The sequence below is a fragment of the Macaca mulatta genome, chromosome 3 (genome assembly GCF_049350105.2).
Source record: "Macaca mulatta isolate MMU2019108-1 chromosome 3, T2T-MMU8v2.0, whole genome shotgun sequence".
Lineage (NCBI taxonomy): Eukaryota > Metazoa > Chordata > Mammalia > Primates > Cercopithecidae > Macaca > Macaca mulatta.
This window is the reverse complement of record NC_133408.1, coordinates 78174128-78201254: the sequence shown is the minus strand read 5'-3', so window position 1 is coordinate 78201254 and position 27127 is coordinate 78174128. Positions and strand designations below refer to the sequence as shown.

Sequence of the window (27127 nt, the reverse complement as noted above, 5' to 3'; positions counted from 1 at the left end):
TTGATAGAATGTATCTGATTTCAAATTTCACCATGAACATATCTCATACCTTTTTTACATGAAAAAAAATTGTGCTTCTGAGTCTCACAGTCAATCAGAGCTGATGACCAGAACATTTTATTGAACTCAATGGTCATGTTTTCTTCCCCTTTTGTTTCATGGTGAGAGTTGAAGGAAGGAGTTTAGAAACTCTCCAGTACTTGTTTAATTCATCAGTGTTCTAATTAGAGTGCTACCTCTTGGAAAACTACGCACTCCCCTACTGCAGAAACATCATAGCAATAATCACCCACCCTCAGGGTCTCCAGGAGACCACAAGGGCTGCAGATAAAAGTGTGGATGTGTTAGGTTTGACCCTTTTGAAGAGTTTTACACAGACTCCTAAAGAGAAGATCAGCTGTGGCCGTTTGTAGCCATATCCTTTGTCGAAAAACTAAGATTGTAGTGAATATATTGATTGGCTAAGAGGTCTAAAGCCCTGTTGTACTGCAGACCACTGTCTTCCTTGTTTGACTAGAGACTTAGAGTTTGAGAACAGTGGTTCTTTGGTTTGGATACATTTTTTGTTCTTGATTTGGATGTATGTGTTTCATGTGTGGTTAATGTAGCATATTTTCAATATAAATGTCAAAAATTTTGAAATAGGAAAGAACTCTCTATATTAATATATGTATACACGCACTTCAAGATTATGCCTATCTTAACAGATACATGAAATAAAGAAATACCATGTACATATACACACACACAGAGCATGCACACAGAGTGGAGTGAGAGGCGTGGGGCAGCGTGGAAGAGTTTTAACATCAAACAGACCTGAAATGAGTATTAAAGGCCCCCTTTATTTTTAAACTTTTACTAAAACAAGATGGATTTCCCTATGTTATATAATGGTGAATTTTAGACACAAATAACGTTTTTTGAGTGTTGCATAATTGTACGTATTAATGTAATGTAACTGCAGTTAACTAAGAATTCATCAAGGATAGCACTGTTTTGTGGCATTTTTTTCCTCTTCTATTGGAATTGTGAAATAATTTCACTATGAAAGAAGTGTTGGTTCTTGTCATATTCTAAGGGAGATTGATGTAAGTGGCTCCACTCCAGCTTACAGAAGGTAAACCACGACCTTTTTGTGTTCTCTGAAAACGCTTGTCTTCCGATGCCTCTGTTTCTGAGACTGACAAGCACTCTGGGGTACTGTGACGCCTGCTTCTAGCAGCAGAGTTGCTGCAGCTCCTGTCCTGGCTGTGAACATTGTTCTCTGTCTGGTGTCTTTGCGTTCATAATTACAGAGACTTCTGCTCTATTCCATTTCATATTTGTGCTGAATAATCATTCCATTTTATGGGAGAAAATACAAGATGTAAACAAGTGACCCATCCTTTGAAGCTTACAAGCAGAGAAACATAAATCTATTTCACATCTTAAAAACAGATCAGTTTTATTTTGCTCAAAAAGGGCACATGTACATTTTTGATCTAGGTCTTAGAAACAGAGTTTCAGAGGATCAGCATTATACACACTGTCTCTCCCTCTCTCTCTCTCATACACACACACACACACACACACACACTCTTAAAATTCAGATGAGGAACAAGATAGGAATGAGGTTTTGTTAGGGACGTAGAGCACCTAAAACCAAAGGATATCGACAGTAACAAAACTATGTTTACTGTGGTGCTGACTGAACACTCATGCTGGTATCTTCGTGTGGACCGTGGCTTTCTTGTATTTCTTTGCAGTTTAATAAATGACTTCATACCTCAGGTTACCTTTCCACATCTCCTGGAATATATGGTTATGTCCTTAAAGTGTCAGTGTCATCACTTTAGTAGCTTTAGTTTGAGTTTTTAAATGTTTGGTGATATTCCAACAAATATTTTTAAGACATTATGAAACCGTATGAAGTGCTGCATATTACAAGTGAGATACAACAGCAAACAGAAGAAGGTTTGCAGAAGGTTTTTAAGTGGCGAAGTTCGGGCCTGCCCATTTTGGTGTCTTCTTGGTGGTTACTCCTGAGAAGGGCCTGGAGGAAAAGCAACTGAGGCCTAATCTACAGGCAACTGCCAAATTGTTTCAGTTGATGTTTTTTCCCTCTCATGTTTGACTATGATAAATAGGTAGATGCCAGAGGAGTCTTCAGCCAACCACCTGTTAATAAACTGTTAAAAATCGTGCAAACCCTAGGTCACAGGTGTGGAGGCCATTTGTGCTGCCTGTTAACAGGCCTGGCCCTAGTTCTTTTCTCGCATGGCCATTTCTGCCTTAGGGGAACTCACAATTCCTGTTGACTAAAAGAGCACCCTTTTCCACCACAAGCCTGACAAATCAGACGTCCACATAATTTCTGAACTCATTTTGGTTACGACAGGAAGCACAGGCTCCCTTCCTGTCTGTGTTTTCCTAAGAGAAAACGGTCTTCCCTCCTTTTTTGCATATTTGGCAAGTGGTTCCACCTTTCTCTGCACCCTGGTGGAGTGTGAACGCAGCAGTGGAACCTTCTGGAGGAGGAAGAGGACACAGAGGCCCTGTAGCCAGGCACCAAGATCCTTCCCAGGTGGCTGAGTCTGAGGGAAACTCCGAGCACCCCTGGGTCCTCAAAGTCTGGATTTGTGTGGAAAAGGCAGCTCTCACTTGGCCTTGGTGAGGCCTCGGTTGGTTGGTGAGTGCCACATAGTTTCTTTGTGTACTTGCATGGATTGGAATAGCCAGTGTGTTCTTCCCTCTTCCCTGCTGGTGTTTCCACAGTGGGTGGCCTGAACCCAGAGCAGCTCCCCATATCCCTATGCAGGCCACCTGTCTCGGGTGATGGAGAGCATCATTATGCTCCGTCTGCGCGCTCTGCTTTCGGATGGCCCCATGCTCCACCTCCTGATAGCTCGTGGCGCGGGGCCACGGCTTAACGAATGGCTGAAAATGGGTCCTAATTAGTGGAAAAGTGCTTTCTTCATATTTTCTCACTCAAGTGTGCAGTGATTCATTTTTCTTTTGCAATCATCTCGCTGCTAAAGTAAATCTGACTGTCTTCCCGCCATTTCACACCAAAAGTTAACTCTAACGGATAGGAGGTTCGGTTCGTTGAGAGCAATGCAGTAAGAAGAGGGGACCCAATGTGGGCTTATCTGTCTGGTCTTCCTCTCTTCCTTTTTTCTTCCTTTCTCTTCTCTGTGTTTCCCTTCTCTCCACTTGCCTTTCCTTTCCTGTCCTTCCCTTCCCTCCCCTCCCCTCTTTCTGTCTATAATTGGTGGGGGTTTTGCACAGACTGTCGAAACACTGAGAACTGCATAAAGTGTTTTTGAATGGGCTTACACATATTGAAGTAGATTTTTATACTCCAACTTTGAGATCACACACTAAAATCTATACCTTTACAGGATTTTCTGTTAGTTTGAAACTATTTGAAAATGAACAATGTGGTTTAGATTAAAATCCTGTTCTGAAGCTAGGAGTTCCACTATGAATATTGATTTATCAGTGTTTGATAAATTTTTGTTGTTATACCAGATTTTCACTGGCAAACCTAGAACAAATGAAATTCCATATAAGATACTTCCCTAGACCTAACGGGAAAAATGTTTAATTTCGAGTCTTTAGGAGAAATGAGAATGAGGAATTGACCTTTTGTAAGCTTACTTCTGAGGCACTCTGAAGTGTGTTCCAGTGCTTTTAATGGAAACTAGAGAGAGCCAGCAAACCCCTAGTGCGAGCCCCACTTTTAACCTGAGAAAGTGACCTTTTCCTCCTCCTTTGTGCTGAGTTTTGCGTAGGGCACAAAATTAAACTGATATTCAAAGAGATTCACTGCAAAAACGTATTGATACATTGTGTATTCCATTTCATTAAATTAAAAACATACTGCTAATTGTCTCAGGTTGTTAAACATAAGGCAATTAATTATCATTTTAAAAATTGGTAGGAAGTTGTGAGTACTTTTGCAGTATGTTTTCCCGCTTTAGTATGAGGTTGTATATATTTGCTTGAACTTAAAGAATTTTCACTTTAACATTAGACAATGCTTTGTTAAAGAAATGAAATTTTCTAAAAAGGAACATGTAAAGTGAAACATTAAAAATAAATAATTTCAGCTTACTTAAGAGCTGCAGAAAAATCTGACTGCAGTGTTTAAAATGAATTTTCCCACATTTTGCTCTCTTATGGACAGGAGCATTTTCTGTCAGGTTATAAATAAAGATATGCCCATTTTTGTAGCCCCACAAATGAGGAAGTTGTAAGCTCTCTGAGGTTTTACTGATGAGCCCCCTCCCCCTGGGTTTGCATGAAGAGATCATAGGCCACAAGTAAAGGACTACAAAATGGGATCTAAACTATCCTGGTGGGGCCTGATTCCCACGTTTCACGTGGACCTTACAATGTGATGAATGGTTTTGGTATGAGGGTCTTAAGAATGCTTCCAGATTTGAGTTACAGGACAGCCAGCGCTGAGCTCCCTATTGCAGAACAAAATAGGAATCTAGAACTTTCTTGCTAACAGGATCCAGCTAAAACACCAACTTAGATTCTCAAATGATGTTCTTTTCTGTCATTATTTGATTGTTGTCAGTAGCAGTTATTGTTACCAAGTCATTGATGTATTTATTCTTCCCTTTGCCCTTCTGAGACACAACTCATTTTGACTTCAGTGGAACCCCTCAAAGGTGGGGTGATGAGCAAGGTGAATTTCCAGAGTAAAGCTACTAAGAGACCAAACTACCTGATCTTTGAATCAAATTCTATGTACTGTGGGCATAGTTCAACATAGATTAATTTCTTATAGTTGTTATGAAAAAAATTTCATCTCGATGATAGCTGATAATTTTGTGGGTGTCTTAAACAAAATGGAGGTCAGAATTCAGTCCCTTGGGGAAAATTTCCAGTTGGTCTGGAAACCAAGTGGCCTACCCAAGTTTGAAGACAGCAATCAGGATGTTTGCACCTTTGCATCCTCTCTGGAGCAAAGACTAAATACCCATTATTGTATGTAGGTCAAGCCAAAGCAGCCTTTTATATTGCAAGGAATAAGAGGTAAATAGATATATGTGCAGCAATGAATCCCCTAATGTGTTTACTCTAGAACGCATGTTCTCTCTGTATATATAGGTAGATTTTGTAGATCTTGTCTTACCACCTGCTGATGGTAGATACTATATCTAAATAAGATGAGGAAAATTTATAGTACCTAGGAATGTGTCCTCAGTGGGCAAATCAATCAATCATGACTTCAAGTTATTTTTAATAAATATACACATATGGGTTCATAAACAGTGGGATGTTCCTGTGAAGATCTAAATCATTTTACTTCTTTGAGACTAAATAAAATATAGCTCTTGCCAAATAAACTCACACAAGCACTTATTTTAATAGAAGTCAAATGGCTTTGCAGAAATTTCAATTTTACAGGTGCATTGTTTGAAATGTTATGAGTATGCAAGTGGATTTCTCTATTATGTACAGTGTTAAGTTTCAGTCTTAAAATGTCCACCTGAAATGATTTACTTGTACGTTAAGATAATTTCACTGCTAAGAAGGCAAGATAAAACATTCTTTGTGACACCATGTGCCCTTGCTGAGGGAAAAACTTACTGTTATAACTTTGTGTTTATCTCTCTTAAAAAAAAAATGAAGAAAAAAAACTTTGAAAATAATCGGACACAACTCTTCCTGGGCTCCTCTGTCTCTTTATCTTATTATAATAAATTACAAAAAAAAAAAAAAGTGACCTGAGGCATATCTGTGCAGACCCTTCTTTTGGAGGCAGTTTCTGTGTTTTTTAAAGCTGTAGGTTCTATTTTCATTGCACTTCATATTGTTGCACAGCTCCTGGCCATGCATGAGGGTCTTCTGAAACCAGTAGGAGGGCAGAAGAAAATGATTCTAAATTTAACTTACGTGATGAAGTGTAAAACGCCATTTATATTTGAGGAAGCTACCTAGGAAGTGGCTGATGTCAATGGCCCAAATCAGAAGAGGGCCTGTAAAAGCCTCTGTCAATTTTGACTATGTATGCTTATCCCATGGCTGCTCAATAAACAGCAGTAGTAGTTGGAGAGCGGATGGTACAGTAATATAGACAGGAAGCCTCTCCTCTCTGTGTGAACCGTGCACCCCATGAGAGGGTAGAGACAATACAATATGTCTGTAACGTCAGGACAGTCAGTCATAGCCCGCTTGAACTCCAGCTCTGGGCTTCTTGCAGCAACAAACGTGAACACAAAGGACTGTCTCCAATTCCATTTTCTCTATTTTTAAAACAACTTTTTGAATACAGTATCTGCCATCTTTTCTTATACCTCACTTTGAAACAGGTAGCTCCGCTGTGGCATTTAAAATGTTCTGTTTCTTTTCCCTCTGTATTAAATACCTCTTTCCTAAGAAAACATTCAAACAGCATAGTTTTTAACTGTGTTTTGAAAGGTTTCCTTAGTTCCCTTTGACCCTTCCTCTTTTGCATATCAGTTCCTGGCCATAAAAATAAAAAATGCTAGGACAGAATTGCACATCTGAGCTGATTTGCCCTCAAAAAGTTTCACAGTGGAACAAACCGCAGGAGGAGTTTTCTGTGGCTCAGTTAAATGTCGGGGGAGGGTGGTGTGAAAGCCAAATTGGATTCCTGCTTTCCTGTTTAAATCTTGTTTTTCATTGTTATTTGCACCAGCAATACTCTGTGGAATAATCATGAAAATGTGTAGATTGGCAGCTAATTTTTGAAAAATGAAAAGAATCAGAAATGAAATAAGAGTGCTGAGAAGTTTTTATGTTCTCTCAACCTGTTTTGTCAAATTGTTACGAAAACCTATAAGGTCTCTTTGACTAGATACAAAGACTTTGCATATTGCCTTAGCTTTCTCTTGAAGCATTTCCTTTTTTAAAATACAGTGTAATTCACAGTGATATGATAGATTTGCAAAAGTAAAATCTACTAGTCTGAAGATGAAAGGACTTGTCTCTTAGCAGGAATAATGGGTTTTATTAAAGAGGTCTGTGACCTAAGGCATTTTAAATAAATTACAGGCTTGGTCCATGCCCTCCCGCCCCCGCCATGTATCTACTTCCTTCAATATAAGCATCATTGAGTATTTAAGGAAATAACCCCAAATGTAACTCTAGTGTAGCTTCACTTGTCAGGGAGGAAAAAGTAAATAGCATACATTTGGCCAAATAACCAGAAGTTTACTGTAGAAGTTTTATGATGAAATTTGCCTTCATTGCAGAGTATTACAAAGATCATATTTAGTTTCTGGCAATATATAAGTAGCATCCATCCTCATCTGTCATGCATTTGGAGTGCACGACCCCTGCACCAGGCTGCAACATTCTGATGGGCAAGAGTGCTAGAGAGAAAGAGGCATCACCATCAGACTGCATGGGTTCAAGTCTCAGCTCTGTTGTTGATTAACTGTGTGACCTGGGGAAAGCTATTTCTCTTAGCCTTGATTCTCTCTTCTATAAAATGGAGATAATAATGAAGATGCCTTGGGTTTAATTGGGAGAGTTCAAGACACATTTACATATGTAGCAAGTAGGTGTTGAATTCTAGCTCTACATTGGACAGTAGGCAGGGTGCTCAAATGAACAAATGGACAAGACAGACATCACCCATGGTCTTTATGAGACTTAACCATTTGCCTCTTCAATGCTAGAAACTTAGTAGGTTGCTTAGACAAAGCCAGTGAGTACCAGTATCCTTTTCTTTGCAACCTTTTCCTAGCACAAAGTATTCAATACATGTTATGAAATATCTCTGGACAAAGAATCCCCCATAGAGTACCAGTGAAGAGGGAAGGCATTTGCTTAAAAACGAACCAACAGAAAGACACTGTAAGGCAGTTGTTTAAGTCTCAGGGAACTATAATTGTTTTCTTTTTCTTTTTCTTTTTTTTTTTTTTTTTTTTTTTTTTTTTGTCTCCCTCTGTCACCCAGGCTGGAGTGCAGTGGTGCCATCTCGGCTCACTGCAAGCTCCGCCTCCCGGGTTCACACCATTCTTCTGCCTCAGCCTCCCGAGTAGCAGGGACTACAGGTGCCTACCACCACGCCCGGCTAATTTTTTGTATTTTTAGTAGAGACGGAGTTTCACCGTGTTAGCCAGGATGGTCTTGATCTCTTGATCTCGTGATCCACCTGCCTCGGCCTCCAAAAGTGCTGGGATTACTGGCGTAAGCCACCACGCCCGGCCAACTGCAATTTTTTTTAAAGCTTGTAGAAGTACTGTGTGCTACCAACAGATAGGCTAATTTTGAGTGACCCTCAGTACTTTGTACAGTTAATTTGGCATGCTGTGTACTTAGTGGCTTTTTAATAGCTGTAAATTTGGGCTGCTAGAAAAGTGGTAAAGTTGTGATTCTTGACAGGCATCTATCTGCATTTTAATTTTGACTTCATTTGTCTAGACTCAGCTTGTCAGAATTATGGGAGAGACTCCTTGTGTCAGGGCAAGCACTGTGAAGAGAGGTATTGACTGTCAGAAAAGAGAGGGGAGCTGGAGGCAGCTCAGAGGCCTGAGACCCGCCTCCGCAGGGGCCCCAGCAGGCTCAACGCGGCTCTGGTCAGACTCTCCTCTGGGGTGCTGCAGTTAGAATGAGTTCACTTCCTAGCCAGGCTTGCCAAGGCTCCTCACCTGGAAGCAGCAACTGCCCAGGGCTGTTGGATGTTTCTCCCCAGGGAACAGCCAGGTCCCAGTCCTGCCTCAGTGTGGAAGGAGGAAAGGCAGGGTCCAGGAAGCTGTTTCAGGACAGACCCAAGGTCCCCCAGGGACGCCTTGCAGGGTCCGCGGAGGCTGTAAGTCAGCACTGCCCACACAGCCTGGAAGAGGCCCCTGTGCTGTCGACTTGCCCGGCTCCTAGTCCGGCTTCTGCTCCTCCTTTGTAAAGTTATGGATATGCTAATAGTTTATAACTGAAACTAGGAAAGTAAGTCCTATTTGACACTGTTGGGTCAGAAAGAGGGAGAGAAAGGAGAAGGGCGGAGAGAGACTGAGAGAGAAACAGTCTCTCTCAGACAAAGGGAGGCAGAGGGAGGGAGGGAGAGACAGAAAAAGAGATGGGAGGTAGGTGTGGGAGGAGGGAGAGATGGAGAAGGCAGAGGAAAGACAGACAGAGATTTAGACCTTCCAAGTCAGTGAGCAGTCCAGAGTGGGAGCGGAGGGTGCCTGATGGCTTGTGACTGCAGACTCCACTCTCCGCTCCTAGAGGCACAGCCATGGACAGCTTCTGTCACGTTGGCCCTGCACTTAATCTCTGCATCTATTTCCCCTTATGCAAGATTCAGAACTGCGTGCTCCAAAAAAACAATAAAAACATTCATGTTCGTAAGAATTGCACAGGTAAAAGGTAGTGTGCTGATATTGTTGTATTTTCTACTATCGATTCTTTTAGCTCTTGCCTGAAACTGTTTGGGTTTCCCAGGCAAAGTAGAAAACTGCAGTACGTTTCTGTGAAATAATTATTCCTTCTGGCATCTCCCTTTACGGACCTGCTGATCTTGATTTTTCATTTAGGCGAAAGTTTGTGAAAACATGCCATTAGCTTGCTTTTGTGATTAACTCCTTTTACTGAATGTAAGCTCCTTTTAAGCTGAAGCCGTATCAAGCTTAAATTCCCTGTTTTACTTGGCGCTCTATGTTTCTTCCATGTGGGAGAAGAGGGACTCAGTAAGTGCTTTGTAAAATACACAGCCAAAGTGATGCACGTGCTAACAAAGGAGTGTGACAGGACGTAAGTGCCCTTCTAGACACTTCAGGCTCCCTTTTGTAAGCTGTCTTGGAAGAGGCCACGTTTCCTTTCCCTCAAACAGTTTCTCATTGTTTGATTATTCTTTTAGCCTTTCTCTGGAAGCAAAGCCACTTTTACGAGAAAGTCACTGCTTTTCATCTCAAGAGATGCAAGTTTGGAGTTTGGGGAAGTTTTCAGGAGCCCGTCAAGTCATCCTTTATGATGTCAGACGAGTCAGGCCACGGAATTCACAGGGCTCAGTGCAGACTGAAAACTCGAGGCTTCTTGTTCAGAAATTATTAAAAATTTTGGTGAACATCACACCAAGCAAAGAGATCCCCTAAGCACCAGCCCCCAAGCAACTGCACTCATAAGCCCATGAAGCCCCCTGCCGTCAGAAACAGTGTGGTTGAAATTGTGTATGAACTTGGAAGTGAGGTGGATTGCAAAACGCAGGTCTCCATGCTGGGGCAGGAAGTGGTGATAGGGCATTGAGTGGAAATGTCCAGCAGGCCCACGTGCGAAAATGCAGAGCTCTCTGCCTCTTGCAGACTTGGCTGCTAACCATAGACTCTCTCCAGGAAGGTGCTCGCTGTGGTGTGATCTGCTGCCCACCCCCAGCTCCCTCCAGGAGACTGGTGCGGGGACTGTTTGCAAATGACCGCAAAAGTAAGAAGGTTCCCACAGAGCCGAGCTTGATTTGGGTACCAGCCGAGGACAGTTTGTCAGGATTCTGGCTTGAAACTGTTCTCACATCTCACCCCCTGAAAGGACGAATGTGTCTGGAGGACTTAGCATCGATCACCTCTGTCTCCATGCAGCAAACTCAGAGGCTCACCCCGCATTCCACTGGAAGGGTGTTTGCAGTGGTGCTTGGGTGGAAGAGCCTTGGCTGTGCCTTAGGAAACATCTTTTTATAAAAAATTGAAAGTAACTTGAGTATGCGACAATAGGGCATTGGTTATATAAATCAGTTGAGTAGTGTGTAGCCAGTAAAATGATGATGGTGGTGTATATTTGTTAAATAAAAAGATATGTGTAGTATTAAATTAAAGGATATTTTAAAACAGTATATTTGTAATCTGTTTAATGTCCTCTTTTTGTAAAAAGCACAGAAATAAATATACAGAAAAAAAAATAGTAGTCCTAAGTGGTAGAAATTATGAGCATTTTCTTGCCTTTAAAAAAAGTTGTAAAAGATTGTATCATTTATGTAGCAAAAAGTTTAAAGTCATCATTCTAAAAATTTCGTGTTGGTATAGTTGCTGTGACAAGATTTAACTTCTGTATGCTTCACCAACCAAACCAGAGGTATTTAAGACCTGGTGTGTGATAGGCCACACTAAAATACTATACACATCTTCAGAAAGCTAAAAAACTAACTTCTAACATCCTGTATTAGTGTGGCACAGCTATTACAAAGATTTTTGTCATTTGAGTCTGTCTTGTTTCTTTATCATTGTTTTGACAGTTTCAGAAGAATCATGGCTTTTCCCCTTTTTTACAGTAAAGGCATCTGAGACTCTTGACGTATTGCTTTTTGGAAATGCTTGTGCTGGTCACATGCTTGCATCTGGGCTAGTGTGTCTGGCTTCGTGTGCTGGTGGATGCTTACTCTGGTTTCTGAAATACTTTTTCTGTACAGTGGCCAGTGGCTGCACTCCTAAGCCACACACCCACCTTGAAAATTCATGCCACTTTTAGAAATAGATAAAAATCCCTCCCATCCAGAAAAAGTGACTATCATGTATATCCTCATCATGACTAATACTGATATTCCTGAAATTGAAAATAGATATTCCATATGTACCATAAAAGGTATTAAAGATATATGGAGTGATAGATGTATTATATATAACACTTCTACCCTCACAGTTTTCAGCCTAATTGAGAGGGTAAGGTCCCTGAATCATCCATCAGTTTTCAGATCTCTGCTGAAGCAAGCCGCAGCTTGTGTCCACACAACTGAACCAGAGACAGAGGTGGCCAAAAATAAAAAGGGATACAGGGGGACAACTTGGTTTAGAGTCAACAAATAGACTGTATTTTCTGGTTAGTGAAGGAGCTCTCCTGAAATTCATTTACCGCAGCATAAATGAGCGGATTTCCTTGAGGTCACCTTCTGCTGACCATAGCTTTCTTATCTGTGGAGCTGCCAGCTGTCATCCACTTCGGGGCACCTGAGACTGCTGAGTGGCAGGCCAGGACCCCAAGTGCGAAACACAGCACACCTTTTTGTTTCTACTCCACTGACCCTGGGGTTCTCTCCCTGGTATTTGTGGCTTGTAGTGCACTCTGTGGAACATTCACTGTGGCCATCGAAGGACAGCATCTTCCCAGTTGTTTCTTTCTTTTTTTTTTTTTTTTTTATTTAATTTAAACCAATCTGAGAAGCCAACCATCTGTCAGCAAAACAGGAAGGCTTGGGCTCTCTCCTGGGCTCGTTTTGCTGCCGTCGTGAGCGTCACTTCTCCCCGTGTAAGAGTGCTGGTGAAGGCTGAGGCAAGGGCCCAGAAAGATTGAGGGACAAAGACAGGAGCGCCCGCATTGCCCATCTGCCAGGCTGGAGGTGTATTCATTATTGATGGAGGTAGTGCAGTTGCTGCTCAGATATGCAGCCCTGCCTGGGTAAATGAGACATTCTTCAGCAAATTGCTTCGTTTTTTGATTGCTGATTGTACGCGTGTCACCAAGCTGACTCAAGGTTCATCGATGCATGCTCAGTAAATTAGAAAGAACATAACTATGGATCAGCCAAGAGAATGAATTCTGTGCCTACAATGACCCAGGGCCATTTAATTTTCTGCTTAATTTTGTTGCAGTCAGTTTGCATTTTGGGTTATTATGCAGTAGGAAATTAACAATAAATAACAAATTTGGTCCTCCTGTGCTTGTAATGATATTTTTATAAATCTTTGTAATGCTGTTTTTAAAAGGATCAAGGTCTGTGCCAGTCTGATACTCCGGCAAGTATGTGAGGAGGAAAATGCATTATTCTTGCTAGATAACCTTGTTGTTAAATAGCATAGGGGTTCTTTATCTCTCTCTCTCTCTCTTTCTCATATCTTATTGGTATTTTTGCTTTAAACTAAAATCCCTTCCTCTCTTTCTTAGATAACCTGAGGACAATGGATGCTGATGAGGGTCAAGACATGTCCCAAGTTTCAGGTGAGACCTTATAAGATACCCATGTGGGAAGTTCATGAGAAAAGTTTCCCTGGGGCCAGAAGTCAGAGTGCTTGGTGTGGCCATGGGGGAGGACTAGCGGCTATTCTGCAAAAGAAAAGACCATGATGGAAATTGCCTGAGTGTTTCCTTCACCCATTACAAATTATCTCACTTTGAGAAGCTGAACAGAAAGTCTCCAAGATGAAATTAGTTTTACTATTAAACCTCAGGGAAAAAAATGGGAAGAGTTAAATACATATTTGTACTGTTGGAAGGAAAAATGGCTGATTGGTCTGCCCTAAAACCCAAACACATGCCAGTGATGGTACTTAGAGAGAGAGAGAGAGAGAGAAGCTTGAAAAACAGAATTGTTGGGCACAGTCGTGACTATTTGTTCATCAAGCATGGACACAACATGGCTCCCCTTTGCCATGTATCTTTTCAAGCTATATTGGACATAACTCTTCTCATCCAGGAGACCCAGGAAGTGGAGAAGTCTGTGTAGGAAAAGCCTAAGGGTAGGTCACAGACTGTGACCATTTGGCAGTAGTGAGGATGGACAGCCAGCCAGTCCAACAAAACCGCACAGTTCCCCAATGCATGGACATAGGAAGACAGCTTTCTGTCTGGCCCTGTATCCAGAGGCGTCAGGCCCAGTAGTGGCTTTCACAGACTTTGGGGTTTTAGGTATTTCACATTTTTGAGCCTCACAGACTCACAACCAGCCCCAGAGGCTGACTTCTGTTTGAGAAAGGTCTCTCAGTGGCACCTTGCTTTGGCTGAGCACCCTTGTGTTTGGAAGTTTCTATGGGATTGCACAAGTCAGTGCTCCTGATGAAGACCAGGACCTGTGTGTGGCTGCTCCCCTGCTTGGTGGCTTCCCTGGAGAAGGTGCAGGAGAGGATCTTCTGAGTTCCATGGAACTGGAGATAGATCTGCCAATCACAGGCTTCCTTCTCCACCACTCCATAGCCGCTCTATTTATGTTTCAGGTTTTGGACTTAAACTCTCCCAGATGCAAAGAACAAACAAAAGGCTAGCTTGTTTTTCCTTTAGAGTTAGGCTTTGTATTTATTACAATATAATTTCCACATTCTTTGTGTACACTTATATCTGAAATACAATTCTCTGTTTGTATATCATTGAATATTTTCACTTAATTTTTAATTTTTTTTAATCGACACAAAACCATTGGGTGCATAGTGATGTTGTGATACATACAATGTATAGTAATCAGATCAGGTAAATCAGCGTATTCATCATCTCAAACATTTATCGTTTCTTTGTGTTGGGAACATTCAACATCTTCCTTCTAACTATTTGAAACTATATATTATTGTTGACTACAGTCATCCTGCAATGGTGTAGAACACTAGAACTTATTCCTCCTACCTAGCTGTAATTTTGTTTCCTTTAACAAATCTCTCCCTATCTTCCCCTCCCCCAACCTTTCCAGTCTCTATTAGCCTCTGTCCTGCTTTTCACTTTGATGACAGCAGCATTTGTTAGTTTCCACATGTGAGTGGGAACATGTGGCATTTTAACTTTTAGAATGTGGTATGCAGGCACTTCATGGTACAGTTGGTAAAAGTGAAAATGTGTCCAAAAGCTTGTGATTATCTATGTAAACAAAAATGGTATAAATCCAAATATCAATTTTGCGTTGAAGAACTTACCTTAGAGGTACATTCTTACAAGTGCACAGAGCATTTAAACATTTGTTCACTGCAGCATTGTTATCAGTATTTTAAAACTATGGTACATCCATGTACTTCCACATACAGCTCTTAAAAATAAGGAGGATATGAATGAACTAGTTTGAAAAGAAGTTCAAATACATGTGAAAGTGAGAAAAGCATGGTTCTGGATAGCATGCAAAGTATGATCTCGTTCTTTAAAAAGAAAATAAATTACATACACATACACATTTTCTATATACTTGGCCATAACGTTTAGGAAAATTCTAGAGTGATATTTATTAACCTGGACTTCCTCTTGGAAGATTGATGGTAGAAGGAAGGGGATGAGTTAGGGAAGAGGAGGAGAAGAAGGAAAGCTTTGCTTTTCATCTTCTACCTTTTAGCATTATTTGAATTTATTTTCCTTAAGCATATACTTTGTTTCTTAAACAAAAAAGCACAACAGCAAAAAACTAGTTAAATGGGAAAAAAAGCAGTTTAGCTCTTTATAGCCTCTCATTTGGCTTCACCAGCCTCTCACTGCAGCCTAGGAAAGCTGGTCTGGGAAACACTGGTAGATGAGGACTGTGATCCTCACTCATGGAAGAGGATCTCATTCACTGGGTTTGCTGACTGTGACTAGAAGTGATTAGAGTGTCAAGAAACCCAAGCATGTTAAAAATTTCCAGAGGCCAAAAAGATGCTTTCATTGTTCTGCTCTTTTTCTTTTCCTTGTCGCTTTCACTTTGGGTAACTTCTAAATTGGTATTTTGCATGGTGCATTTAAAGAAAATGAGACCCCTTTGGCCAATGCAGGGGTCTACACTCTGATATTCTAGAGTCAAAGCTGAATGCTGATACCTAGGGATTCATCTCTAGAATATTTCTATAAGGAATAGCCACTCAGTATTCTGATCTCATATCTTAGTAACAAAACTAACAAAAGCCTGATTCTCCTCTGGTAGTTTTCTTGTCTCTACCATTATACAAAATAAGTAATTTGTTCTGCACCCTAACCGTTCAAAGGATAGGGTAGCTGGGGGCGGGGACAAGAATGGAGACCTTATTACATAAGACTTCCTGAAAAAGGAAACTCTGTTTTTGTTTGAAATGATTTGGTCTGAAATTTAGTTTGTGTACACTTACCAAAGGGATTCCTATTTCTAAAACACTCATAGTACTTTTGATTTCTGTTAACCTTTGAGCACTCTACATAGTGATGAGAGCACTTAAAGTGTCATGTCACTTTTAGTAAAGAATCAAAGAATATTTTTTCTACTTCTTGGAGTTTGATCTCTGCTTCTCCAGTTAAAACCAGTATTTGTTTTTTTTCATTTCTAAAGTTGGAAGAAATAACACTTAGTTATGGCTAAGGATGTACATTTAACCAAATAGGAGTTGACATTCTTGACAAGAAATCTTATCAAGATTATGTTATAGATTATAAGAAATCTTATCAAGAATATGTTCCTAAATCATCCTCTTTTCTCATAAAATATTCATGTATCAGCAATTTCATTGGATTCAACCTAATGTATGTGAAATGCTTGATAAACAGATAAATACTTAACATCTGTCTTTTTTCAAAGCACTGGGTTCTTTGTTCCTTGAGATGTATAAATGTGGGCTATGCCCTGGTTTACAGTGTCTCACAGATGTGTAGTAGTAGACACTCCATAAGCGTTTACTGACTTGAATTCACAGAGTATTGAGAAAATGCTATTGATGGACTTGGAGGAGAGCATATCTAAAGCAAGCTACCCTTTCCTTTAAGGCACATCTCACTAATTCTTTGGGTAAAGCATATTTTTTCTTTCTTTTGTGTTTTTGGCAGTCTTTCCAAAATACGTGTTATACCTATGCATTATTTTTTGGTTTGGTTTCTAAAGAGTCAACCGGTAGGAAAGTAAAGGATATGGGAGTTGAGAGACGTGCATCAGCATCCCATCTCTGCCTCCCACGATGGGACCTGAGACAGTTATTTTTGCCTCCTAGACCACCATAGTATCATCTGTAACAGGAGGGACTTGAGCCAGTTATCTCTAAGGTTCCTCTGGCACCTGTGACCCTAAATATGTATTGGATATTGGCTTAATGCTATTTGTAGTGTGGTTTTTTGGGGATATGGAAACCAGAAGTATACCCTTAGATGTATATAATCTGCTTACATAAAGAAGGTTTGTATATATTGCAGTGTAAATGGGAATATTTTATCAAGTTAAGCATAGTAAATCACATTGATTAAATGCTTTGTATTTACCAAACATTACCTGAAGTGTTTTCTCATTTCAACCTCACAAGGACCCACAGAAGAAAATACAATTATCATTTCCAACCTGCAGGGAGCTGAGACTCATGGAATTTAAGTAACTGACCAGAAGTCCAGTAGGGAGTCAGAGATGGCTCTGGGGTGGGATCCCTACTTGGACCCTATAGTGCAAGCTTCTCCACTACTTGATAGAGTTGGGATTCTATATTTTGAGCTTGTATTTACCCAGATAATTATGTCCTCTTGGGCAATTATATATACTAAAACCCCATGCATTTGGGAGAGGGGGGATCATAGAACTTTGTGGAGTGAATTATACTCTACTTGAGAAATTATCTGCTTACAGTTTATAAGCTAATTATACCATATCTCATCCAGTTTTCCCAGAACACTTCACATAGGTAATGCTTTATTTGAAACATAGGCCATAGGTAAGTTAAGTGTAAATGTGTAATTTAACCAGAAGTTTATTTCATTTTTCTAAGTAAGTGAATTGTATTGCATCTTCTAAATTATTCTATTTAAACACTTGATGTCTTGCTGTCTCCATCTCGGTGTGTTTGCATGCCATTGTACATGTTCTTAGGAAAAGTGTGGGAGCTTGATGCAATATATACCTTATGTTTCTATGTACATATAGTTTACCAAATAATACCATAAGTTTACCTAGCATATTATAATCCATGCACATTATTTTTATTTTATCTTCACCGCAACTCTGTGAGATAGACCAAAATCATGTTTTTCAGCCTACTTTTTCCACTTGTGGAAGGAGTCTTAGAAAGGGGACCAGTCTTGTGTTCCCATAGGTCTTACAACTAATTGGTCAAGCCACAAAGCCAGAACTATGTCCTGGGTCAACTAACTCCTAGTCACTGTGTGTTAGTATTTGAGATGTGTTGACTTGTTTTAATCATTTTAGTGTTTTATAATATTTACATACTTTTACATTTTAAATGGTTAACTGGACAAATTTGTTTAAAATCAATGCATTAAAAAATACCGTGCCTATATTGATGGGGTTCATGAAGTGATAACTTTTCATCATGGAGATCCTCAGCTATCACAGACGATGAGGGGCCCTGGGCACAGAGGCTCACGTGAGGGATGAAATTCTCAGCAGCCCGGACTCACACTTTGGGGCTTTTAGGCAAATCAGACAACCTCTTAAGAACTATCACTGAGTTCAGGCAAGGCGAGCTTGAATTAACATGGAGCCCTTGGTGGGCATGTGAATATATCTCACTTCACTACCATCCAGTTCTGACTCTTTACTCGATGCCCTGTACATGCCAAGACTGATTTTTTATTCTCCCGTCTCCCCATGTGGTTTCTTCTGCATAGAGAGTTCCTATTGATCAGTCTGACCCATGGTATTTTAGAATTGCAATCCCTACTGTTTCATTATTCCTTTTTCTCCCCCATGTTGAAAAAAATAAATGTCCTGAGATGCAAGATCAGGGACACTGGAGCACTGACATTTAGTTCAGTGCAGGAAGTAAAGGCAGATGTAATTCTTAAGAAGCACACCTGTTATTATGAACCATCCTCAACAAATTGTAGTGGATCTTGTTCTCTCATAGATACAGCAGTTAAATTTTTTAGTAAAAGTAACTAAGAGTTATTTGGATGTATTTTAGCATGCACTGAGCAGAAAGTACGACATTTTTTCACTGGGTAAGTCCTGATTCTTTATGATCCTTCCTGGGTTCCAGGGTGCTGTGCATCTAAAGGCATCTCAGAGCATCCTGCAGTGCTCCAGCGCGATCACAGGGAAAAGCTATAGGCGGAAAAGAGTCAATAAAGTTTAGTTTCTCAACGTCCCTCCCCCACCCCATAATAATGACAGCTGGCTAATCATGAGACACATGCACACCCTACATGCTCTGTACATGTTTACTCATTGGGATAGCATGTCAGGCCAGGAGGCTTCATGGTCATTTCTATGAAGGTACTTTAGCAGGTCTTCAAGGCAAGTGGCCTGGGTCCCTGCCTCCCCAAATTGCAAGGTCCCCACTTTATGTAGGGGACCGTTGTGTATATTACAGTTCTGTGTAAGATTATTTTGTTATTCTTACCCCCACCCCTCCGCTGCCAAAAAAAATAAAATAAAAATAAGAATTCCTCTGACAACCTTCCTAAAGTCCTGGAAGTTTGAGCATCATTGCTCTAGGAAGTCATCTTATACAAAAATAAGAGTTGTCAGGTGGTTCATATACCTCCTGCATTCTCCTATTTGGAGTTTTTCTCCATTTATGAAAGAACTGAAAACAGTAAGATATTTAGCAATTGTTACTTTAAAATTTTTCTATTTATAGGCCGGGTGCAGTGGCTCATGCCTGTAATCCCAGCACTTTGGGACGCCAAGGCAGGCGGATCATGCGGTCAAGAGATCGAGACCATCCTAACACGGCGAAACCCCATCTCTACTAAAAAAAAATACAAAAAATTAGCCAGGCATGGTGGTGGGCACCTGTGGTCCCCGCTACTTGGGAGTCTGAGGCAGGAGAATGGCTTGAACCCGGGAGGCGAAGCTTGCAGTGAGCCGAGATCACGCCACTGCACTCCAGCCTGGGTGACAGAGTGAGAATCCATCTAAAACAACAAAAAAAATTCTATTTATAGCAATGAAAATAGTACTGACTTAATACACATTTCCAAGGCTTTAGCATAACATGAGCACTTTCAATCAATGTCTTGCTGGCCTTTTGTTTTTCCTTGGGAAATTCTTATAATCCTGCTCCATCTTTAGCTATTAATTTTGTATTGGCTATCCAAATATACCCAATAATGCTCTTTCTGAAAATATGCCAATTGTGGTAATTACAGCTAAGCTGGAATATTAAATTGTAATGTCTGTTTTCCAGAGAATGAAATAGTATTCCCCAGAGCATAGGCTTGGTACCTGTGCAGGTTCTATTTTAAATATTCCAGGAAGGGTTGTTTTATATACCGGGAATGATTTTACTAGTCTTGCCAGTCATCTGAAATGCTGGTGTTACTCTTGTGTAAGGTTTATTCAACAAACAAGGACATTTCACACAATACCTAGTCATGTTTTTCAGACCTTTTAATGTTTGGTTCATCATTTGCACACACTCTCAAAAATCTAGGTTTGTCTGTGTGTTCATATCACCTTGCCTGTTGCCAGCTCAGTCAGCAGGCACACGCTCCCAGGCTGTTGCTGTTTCATTAGACTTCTTCAGGACCTTCCTCTAAAATGGTCTTCCACACGTAGCTATACTGCATTAGTTCACATCATCTGTTTCTTGCATGTGGGTTGTGTCTCAACTCAAGTTTAAGTTAGATCTGGAAGGGCGGAAACTATAGGAATTGCAGCTTCAGTGGAGAAAAGAGCCTTTCCTTCCAGTTGTGGCTTCCCAAGGAAGGTTGGATTCCTCAGAGTAGGAGTGATTCCCCATTGCTAGAGCCTCTGGCCAAATTAAATTCTAATCCAATCAAAATAAATACAGGTATTCTGTAAAACCCGATTTCATTTTTGTAAATCTTACTTTGTATAGTGTAAACAATTTTTGTATTTGTATGGATTATATTTTATTTTCCTATTTCAAAGAAAAGAATTTGTGTTAGCAGACTCCCTTTGCTTGCAGAGAGGGGATCATTTTCCCAGTAGGCATGGGATTCCCTTCCATTCCCTGTCCAGTCTTCTTCTCCCCACCAAGTTAAGTCAAACTAAGCAGCTGGTAAGATATTCCCTGGCTCTTGCAAAGAAAGTGAGCAGATGACAGGATACCTTGTGTGGTATCCTCAAACACAAATTGACAAGAGGGTGTGGTGCGGCAAGCTCATTGTGGCGGTAAATTGGAACGAGCTTACAGGGGGATAAGTTGACAAAAGATAGGAAGAACCTTAAAAATATAGATGCCTTTTACTCAGTGATAAAACATCTAGATATTTATACTGTGGTGATTATCAGGAATATGTGCAAAGATTGGCTATTAGGATGTTCGTTACAGTGTTGTTTAATAATAAAAAAAGGACAGAAAACAATATGAACTCGAAAACAGGAAAAGAACTTAAATAAATCCTAGTGTGCCCATTATAAATGAAATTATGGAAATATGTCCCTGAGTATGGAAATATGTACATGAGAATGTCTAAAACCTAGTTCATTTTGAAAAACAAAATGATGTCACCTCATATTATTTATAGTATATAAGATGATTTTTAAAGTGGCAGTGTCTGGGATTATAGGTCATTGTATTTCTTCCCTTTTGCACATCTGTGTTCTCTCATTTGTCTTGTGTGGGGAGAAGTGACTTTTCATATAAAAAGAAAAAGGTATATGCATCCCAGCAGAGAAGCACTGGCTCTACCCAATACCTGCCTCCTCATGCCACTCTCTCAAGCCAAGCCAGGGGGAAGCCCAGGCACCTTGACCATGACCGCCCGAGACTCACACTTCTTCTTTCTCTTCAGGGAAGGAAAGCCCCCCAGTAAGCGATACTCCAGATGAGGGCGATGAGCCCATGCCGATCCCCGAGGACCTCTCCACCACCTCGGGAGGACAGCAAAGCTCCAAGAGTGACAGAGTTGTGGGTAAGTGGGTCACCAGCGGCCTCTGTGCCTGTGAAACCTTTGTCTCTTTGTATTTTTCCAAGACAGTGATGAAGGGATACGAGTAATTTTATCCATTGTGTTCCCTCAACTGGCATATAAGAAACATGGCACAGAGATTGGCTGGATGGGGGTCCTCTGGTGTGTGGGAGGATGGACACTCACAGGCCAGCATGGCCATGAGAGCCACACACCCCGCAAAATGTCCAAGTTGAGGAGCAGTCCTGCCCAGGGAGGCGTCTCTGTCTCTGTCCTCTGTCCTCACTGCACTTGCAGGAATATCAAATGTTATGGATTGTAGATCGTGAAAATGACACACTTACGTGTTTTGGCAACAGTGCTCTTCAGTGTTTGGGGTTAGAAGAAGCCACATCTGGCCATTTTATGTTATCCCTCTAATCTCTAGTTCTTAAAATTCAGATTTAACTAAAAACAGAAAGTTTCATAAATGGTAATTTTTAAATGTTATAAAAAAAAATCTAAGCACACATTTACATACCTTTTCCATAAAAAAGTACATATGGAACCATCTGCAACTCCACTGGTCAACTTACACATGTGACAGTTTGTGTTTGGAAAACGTCACCCACCCTCTTTATTTCAAGAAACCAATGACTGAGAGAAGTTCAGTGAATTAACCAAGGTCAAATGACACAGTCAGAATTGAACTGAACTTCTGACTCAAAGACTAGTTCTCGCTCCATTATACCATGTTCTCATGAGCTATTGAGTCAACGGTTCCCTGGAATACTTGCTTTCTCCTTTAAAAAGAGAAAGAGCTGTGATACTGAAAGCCACCTATTGGCATAAAAGAATATCATGAAGGACATACAGGTAAAATGAGGTAGACTGGATCACTGTGGGTCAGCTGCATAAGCCCCCATTGCCAAGGAGGGAACATGTATTTAAAATTCTCAGGCTTATGAGAATCGCCTCAACTGTCTGTCTATAGGACATCCTAATGCAATAATGGAAAATGTGATAACTGAGAATTTTATCTACATGTATAGAAAACATATTTTGTATGCTTTTTATGTGTCTTAGAAACCAAGTGGACTAGGTATAATGGTTCTTTTTTCTTTTAACTCAGCAGCACAGTTAATGGCATAAACAGATAAAGATGGTGGCTAAAGCCATTTGGTGTAGATGAATCCAGAAAGCAAGTATATTTATGAATTATTTTACGCTATTGGAAAATGGCTACCATATGAAAGTAGAGGGGAAGAGAAATGAACTTGTGGATTATCTGCTCTATTCTACCGAAGAAAGATACATATATCATTTCAGGCTTTTCCAAAGTTGGGATGCAAATGATCATGTTTCATTTTAATTTATGTATTTATTTTTGAGATTGTCTTCTATGTATTGCAAGTGATACTGGTTTTACCATACACTGTGCCACTACAAGGGTTCCTTTCAAAACACATTTATGTAAATTAAAAAATCAGTTTAAATAAAAACATTAAGTCAATAGTAACACATAGATATGAGAAAAGTTTGCAAAAGTGGCGCAGGAATAGTCATTGGGTGGTGATGTTCCCTGATTTTTTTTAGTCCCTGAAGCACCCAGTGCCAAGGGTACTGTTCTCCCTGATTAACACAGGAGCAAACAGATGCTCACACCCTGCCCAAGAACACAGAGAGGCTCAGGGACTGAACCAGAAGAAATGATCCATTAACCATGTAAATGAATAGAGAGCCTGGATGTCAGAGTGAGGAGGCCGGCTCGGGTCACTGTGGAGAGAGAGATGGGCTCTCCCTGGAATCCCTGCAACTGCCCTTAAAGGCTGTGAGCCATCGTGGCTGGGGCACCTTTAGAGAACTGAAAGTCAGGCCGATTCCTGGAGAGTGAAGAATAGCACACATGCCTTCAAAACAGTGTCAGTATCCTGTCCCTTATGGACGTCATATTGTTAGTGGGTTTTCCTGGGTGGGAGACCACCCAACATGTGGTTGGCATTACTGATGGGTTCCCAGAGCTGTGTCTCTTGGTTCAAAGTCCTGCCCTCGGTCCCAGCTGCCCCCAGCACAGGCGTCACCTTGGAGTCAGGGGCAGGTTTGTCCTTGCCCGTGGGTCCTGGCCTTGCCCTTTGTCATGTTTGACATGATTTTCAGTCTACCTTTCCTTCAGGATGAAGTTTAGAAAATATGATTTCAGAATTGTGAAATTTAAAAACCCTAGAAAACGTCTTTGCTCAGCTTGTAAATAGCAGTTGATGCAGCCCTGTGGACAGGCGGGGACAGCGTGTGACGTGGGCACTGAGATGATTTGGGAGATGAATGCTCCTCAGTGGGGCTAGAGGCCACAGGAGTGATGGGTTACTGTAAAGAAAGCAAAAAAGATGCAAAAGCCCACATGACAAACCGGGCACCACACAAAGGAGAGGCTTGAGAAGAGGAAGTGAGGGAGGGAGAGGATCCCACAAGACCGAAGTGCCCAAGAAGACATGGAGGGAAGAGAGGGCTCTTCACATAGGTGAGTTTAGAGACCACCCTCGATGGTTCTGGAAGGAAACCAGCCGGCTTTCATATGTGGTGACAAGCTGTTCATTAATTTGTAGTGTATAGCATTAAATAAATGAAGTATGTAGAGAACATTAGGAAACAATATAAAAAGGTGGGGGAATTCGTGGATAAAGGAAATAAACTGGGTGCCATATTTCATCACATTATTCCATGGGAATAAGTCATCAGTGTAAAGGACTGTAAAGAGCACACAGCAGGAAATGAGAAGACAGCCCTCCCCGGGACAGAAGTAGTGGGGCCGGCAGGAGGAAGTGGAGTTGCTGAAATGCAGGGTGAGCAGCAGAGGTGGAGAGTGCCCTGTGGGTAAGGCACACCTCAGAAGGGACAGGTCCAAGCTCCCTCCTCCCTGGCCTGGAGCTTCTGGCAAAGCTTTTTCTCTCTGAGCCTCAGTTTGCTCCTTGGAAGGTGGCAGTAGCAACTGAACCTGCATCACAGAATGGCCTTGAGGGTTAGATGGAACATATATAGACATACTTTGTTGAAGACAGAGTAGCAAAGACACAAAGTAAAAAGGACAGATAAAGGAAATTCAACTTGTGCAAAACAGAAATTTCAAAGATTTACAAGAAGGGTAAAGGAAGTTATCGTAGCTTCAGTTGCGAAAAGGGAGAGAACAGATGACCCGCACCAAGGATAGAAGAGGTATTTCTTACTTAAAAAAGAAAAGTCGTCCAAAGAATAAGCAAACTGAAAACAGCCAGAAGAGAAAAGAGGAATTTGTTAGAATAGGGCAAGACTAAAGGACAGAGTAAGGGTGCTGGCCGCCACCTGACTCAAGTCCAAGTCGAGCTGTCACTGTTGAAATTTCAAGAAGAAAAGGTGAGAGGCTAAAAGATGCAAAAAAAAAAAAAAAAAAAAAAAAAAAGGTGGGAAATGATTTGCTAATAATAGATTACACGGGTGTCTGCTTTAGAAAGTGACAAGGAACACTTTTGGAAAGCTGTGAGCTGTTATGACCACTGGCATCCTTCAGTGTTAGGCAAATCTATTCTCAACAAGGATAACAGACCATATTAATAAACAAATTGCTGGGAATGGTAGAAATCAGTCCCCTATGATGAGGGTGCGAGGTTATACTGATTGGTGAGTCACTCCCAGAATAAATAAGTAATGGTTTCACACCTCATTGCTTCATTCAGTGTGGAAGGAACATTCTAGGTTTGTGTGTAAGTTTAGGGAGAAGGAGACAGAGCCAGAGGGCACAGCAGCCCTGCAGCCCTCAGTTGGCCTCCATTTTCTTCCAGGTCTGAAGAAAATGGAACAAAGGATTTAAAGTGCTGCTTGAAGAATTTAAGTTAGACTTAAAGGAGAGATGTGGTCTTTACTCTCCTTTTGGTAAGGAGAGGTTTAGTCATCAGAATGGTCTATTTAATGAGACTCTAGCTTCTGAAGTGGTCTTTTTAAAAACTAGAGAACTCTCACCTCTCTGAAGTGGTTGTGTATGAAACTGTTTAAAGCTGAGGATGCACTCAGTGACCTCTTCAGGCAACCCCAGATTTACTCAGTCAGCCATGCTACACATGCTAGAGAAGTAAAAAAATGAATTAAGACTTGTTCTGAAAACTCTTGAGCAGGGACTCTTAAAAGTTTTTCATTTAGGAATTATGTCAGGGTTGGGGTCTGGAGAGCAGATAAGTGTTTTGTGTGAGAAAAGTAAAAGTTTAGTTATTTTCTTCCCTTATTCAGTAATACTTGCATTTTTTTCCTCCTTCTTTATACATACATATTTGCCAGTTACTGACTTCTCTCTTGTACACATTTCCGTGTCCTAAATTAACCAAGGGTTCTCAGCTGCTAGGATTCTATTGACAAGCACAGAGGTCTGGAGGTGTGAGTAAGGGCATTCCTCCCTCATGAATTCAGGAAGCAGGGGAGGCATTTGGGTGGGCAGAACAGAGGAGCAAAAAACCAGAGGACAGAGAAGAAAGATTCCAGGCTAGAAAATGGGATGGCCACCCCTGAGAAAGCAGACAGGCAAATTTAGGGCTTAGAGTAGAATTGAAGAAAAAACCCAGGGCAGAGGCACAGGAATGCTATAGGACTGAATTGGGACCATGATTGATGTAAGCGACCGGAGATGGGTTAGTTGAATCTGTGGAAGGCTGAAGGATTGAGGCCCATATGGGCCTGGAACAAGGCTTACTGAATGACTTGCTACCTGGCTTGATAATCGGGACAACCTCAGGCAGTAGTTATTCAGGCGGGAGGACCCATGAGTTTGAATATAGGGAGATAAGGTGTATTTCTATATGCCCTGGTACATTCCAGAATGTGCTTCTTTGGCTCTGTGCACTGGAGCAGCCAACTCCAGGAGTTGTGAGGAGATTGCCGTGGTTTCATGAGTGGTTTATTTCAGCCTGCATCTCACAGTGTGGTGTTCAGAGGCATAGGATCTAGGCTCCCTGGCAGCACGGAGAGATAGAAACTGAATCAGCACAACTTAGGTACTTCACGTTGAATAGTTTGGAGAGGATTTGATTTACCCTCGCGTAATTGAAAAAAAAAAAAAAAAGTAGAAAAAAAAATCTAGGTATTTTCCCTCTGGACTTCAGAACAAATGATTGAGTGTGTAAAAGCATAAATATTCTTTTTTATTCATTCAATTGAAGTAAAAATTTCTTTACTCAGCCATGAGTTCTAGGACTGCAGTGGGAATTGTAAGAGGATTACCATATTTTTAATCAGCTATTCTGGTGCCAAATCTCCCCTTCATTTTAGAGTTTCAGGCAGAAGACCAGCACGGTACTGGGGAGGTAGACAAATGGTAGTAACGGTCCTGTACAGCCTGGGAAGGAAGGAGTGGTGCTGAGGACAGCTTTCACCATGGAAAGAAAGCAGCCGCTCTGGTCTAATTGGAGATTGGGCAGCAGGCTTTTGAGCACGGATGCGGAGCCTGCTTATCTAATCAGCAGCTAGAGGAAGTTGTTTTTATCTGCGGAATGCATCTCTTCTGAACTGATAAACCCCATTTTAGCTGGGGAGAAATATTATCTAGCAGCATCTGAGCATTAGCTGCAGCTGAGCTCAAGCATGTTCAAATGTGAGAGAAGTCTCAAGCCGAGAACTGTTTGCCGAACTTCAAGTGACTGGAGTATTGGTTTCAAGTTTTCTTTTTTTTTTTCTTCTTTGAGGAATAACTGAAAGCATATTATTTGGATTCTTATTCACCTTGCTTTTTTAGTTCCTTGCCCCCTTC

The 27127-nt window shown here is 41.0% G+C and overlaps 1 protein-coding gene across 50 annotated transcripts in view; it reads left to right on the top strand.

The window, feature by feature from the left end:
* Positions 1-27127, top strand: part of IKZF1 (IKAROS family zinc finger 1) — a 100685-nt gene that overhangs the window by 2217 nt on the left and 71341 nt on the right. For 39 of the 50 annotated variants that reach the window (XM_077996775.1, XM_077996770.1, XM_077996767.1 and 36 more), the window contains exons 2-3: positions 12826-12879; positions 21268-21387. In XM_077996775.1, the coding sequence (XP_077852901.1) occupies positions 12840-12879; positions 21268-21387 (160 nt within the window). In that variant the 5' untranslated portion in view covers positions 12826-12839. Of the gene's footprint in view, positions 1-2453; positions 2669-9820; positions 12340-12825; positions 12880-21267; positions 21388-27127 lie in introns of all 50 variants that reach the window. The other 11 variants (XM_077996737.1, XM_077996731.1, XM_077996748.1 and 8 more) reach the window with 2 other exon arrangements.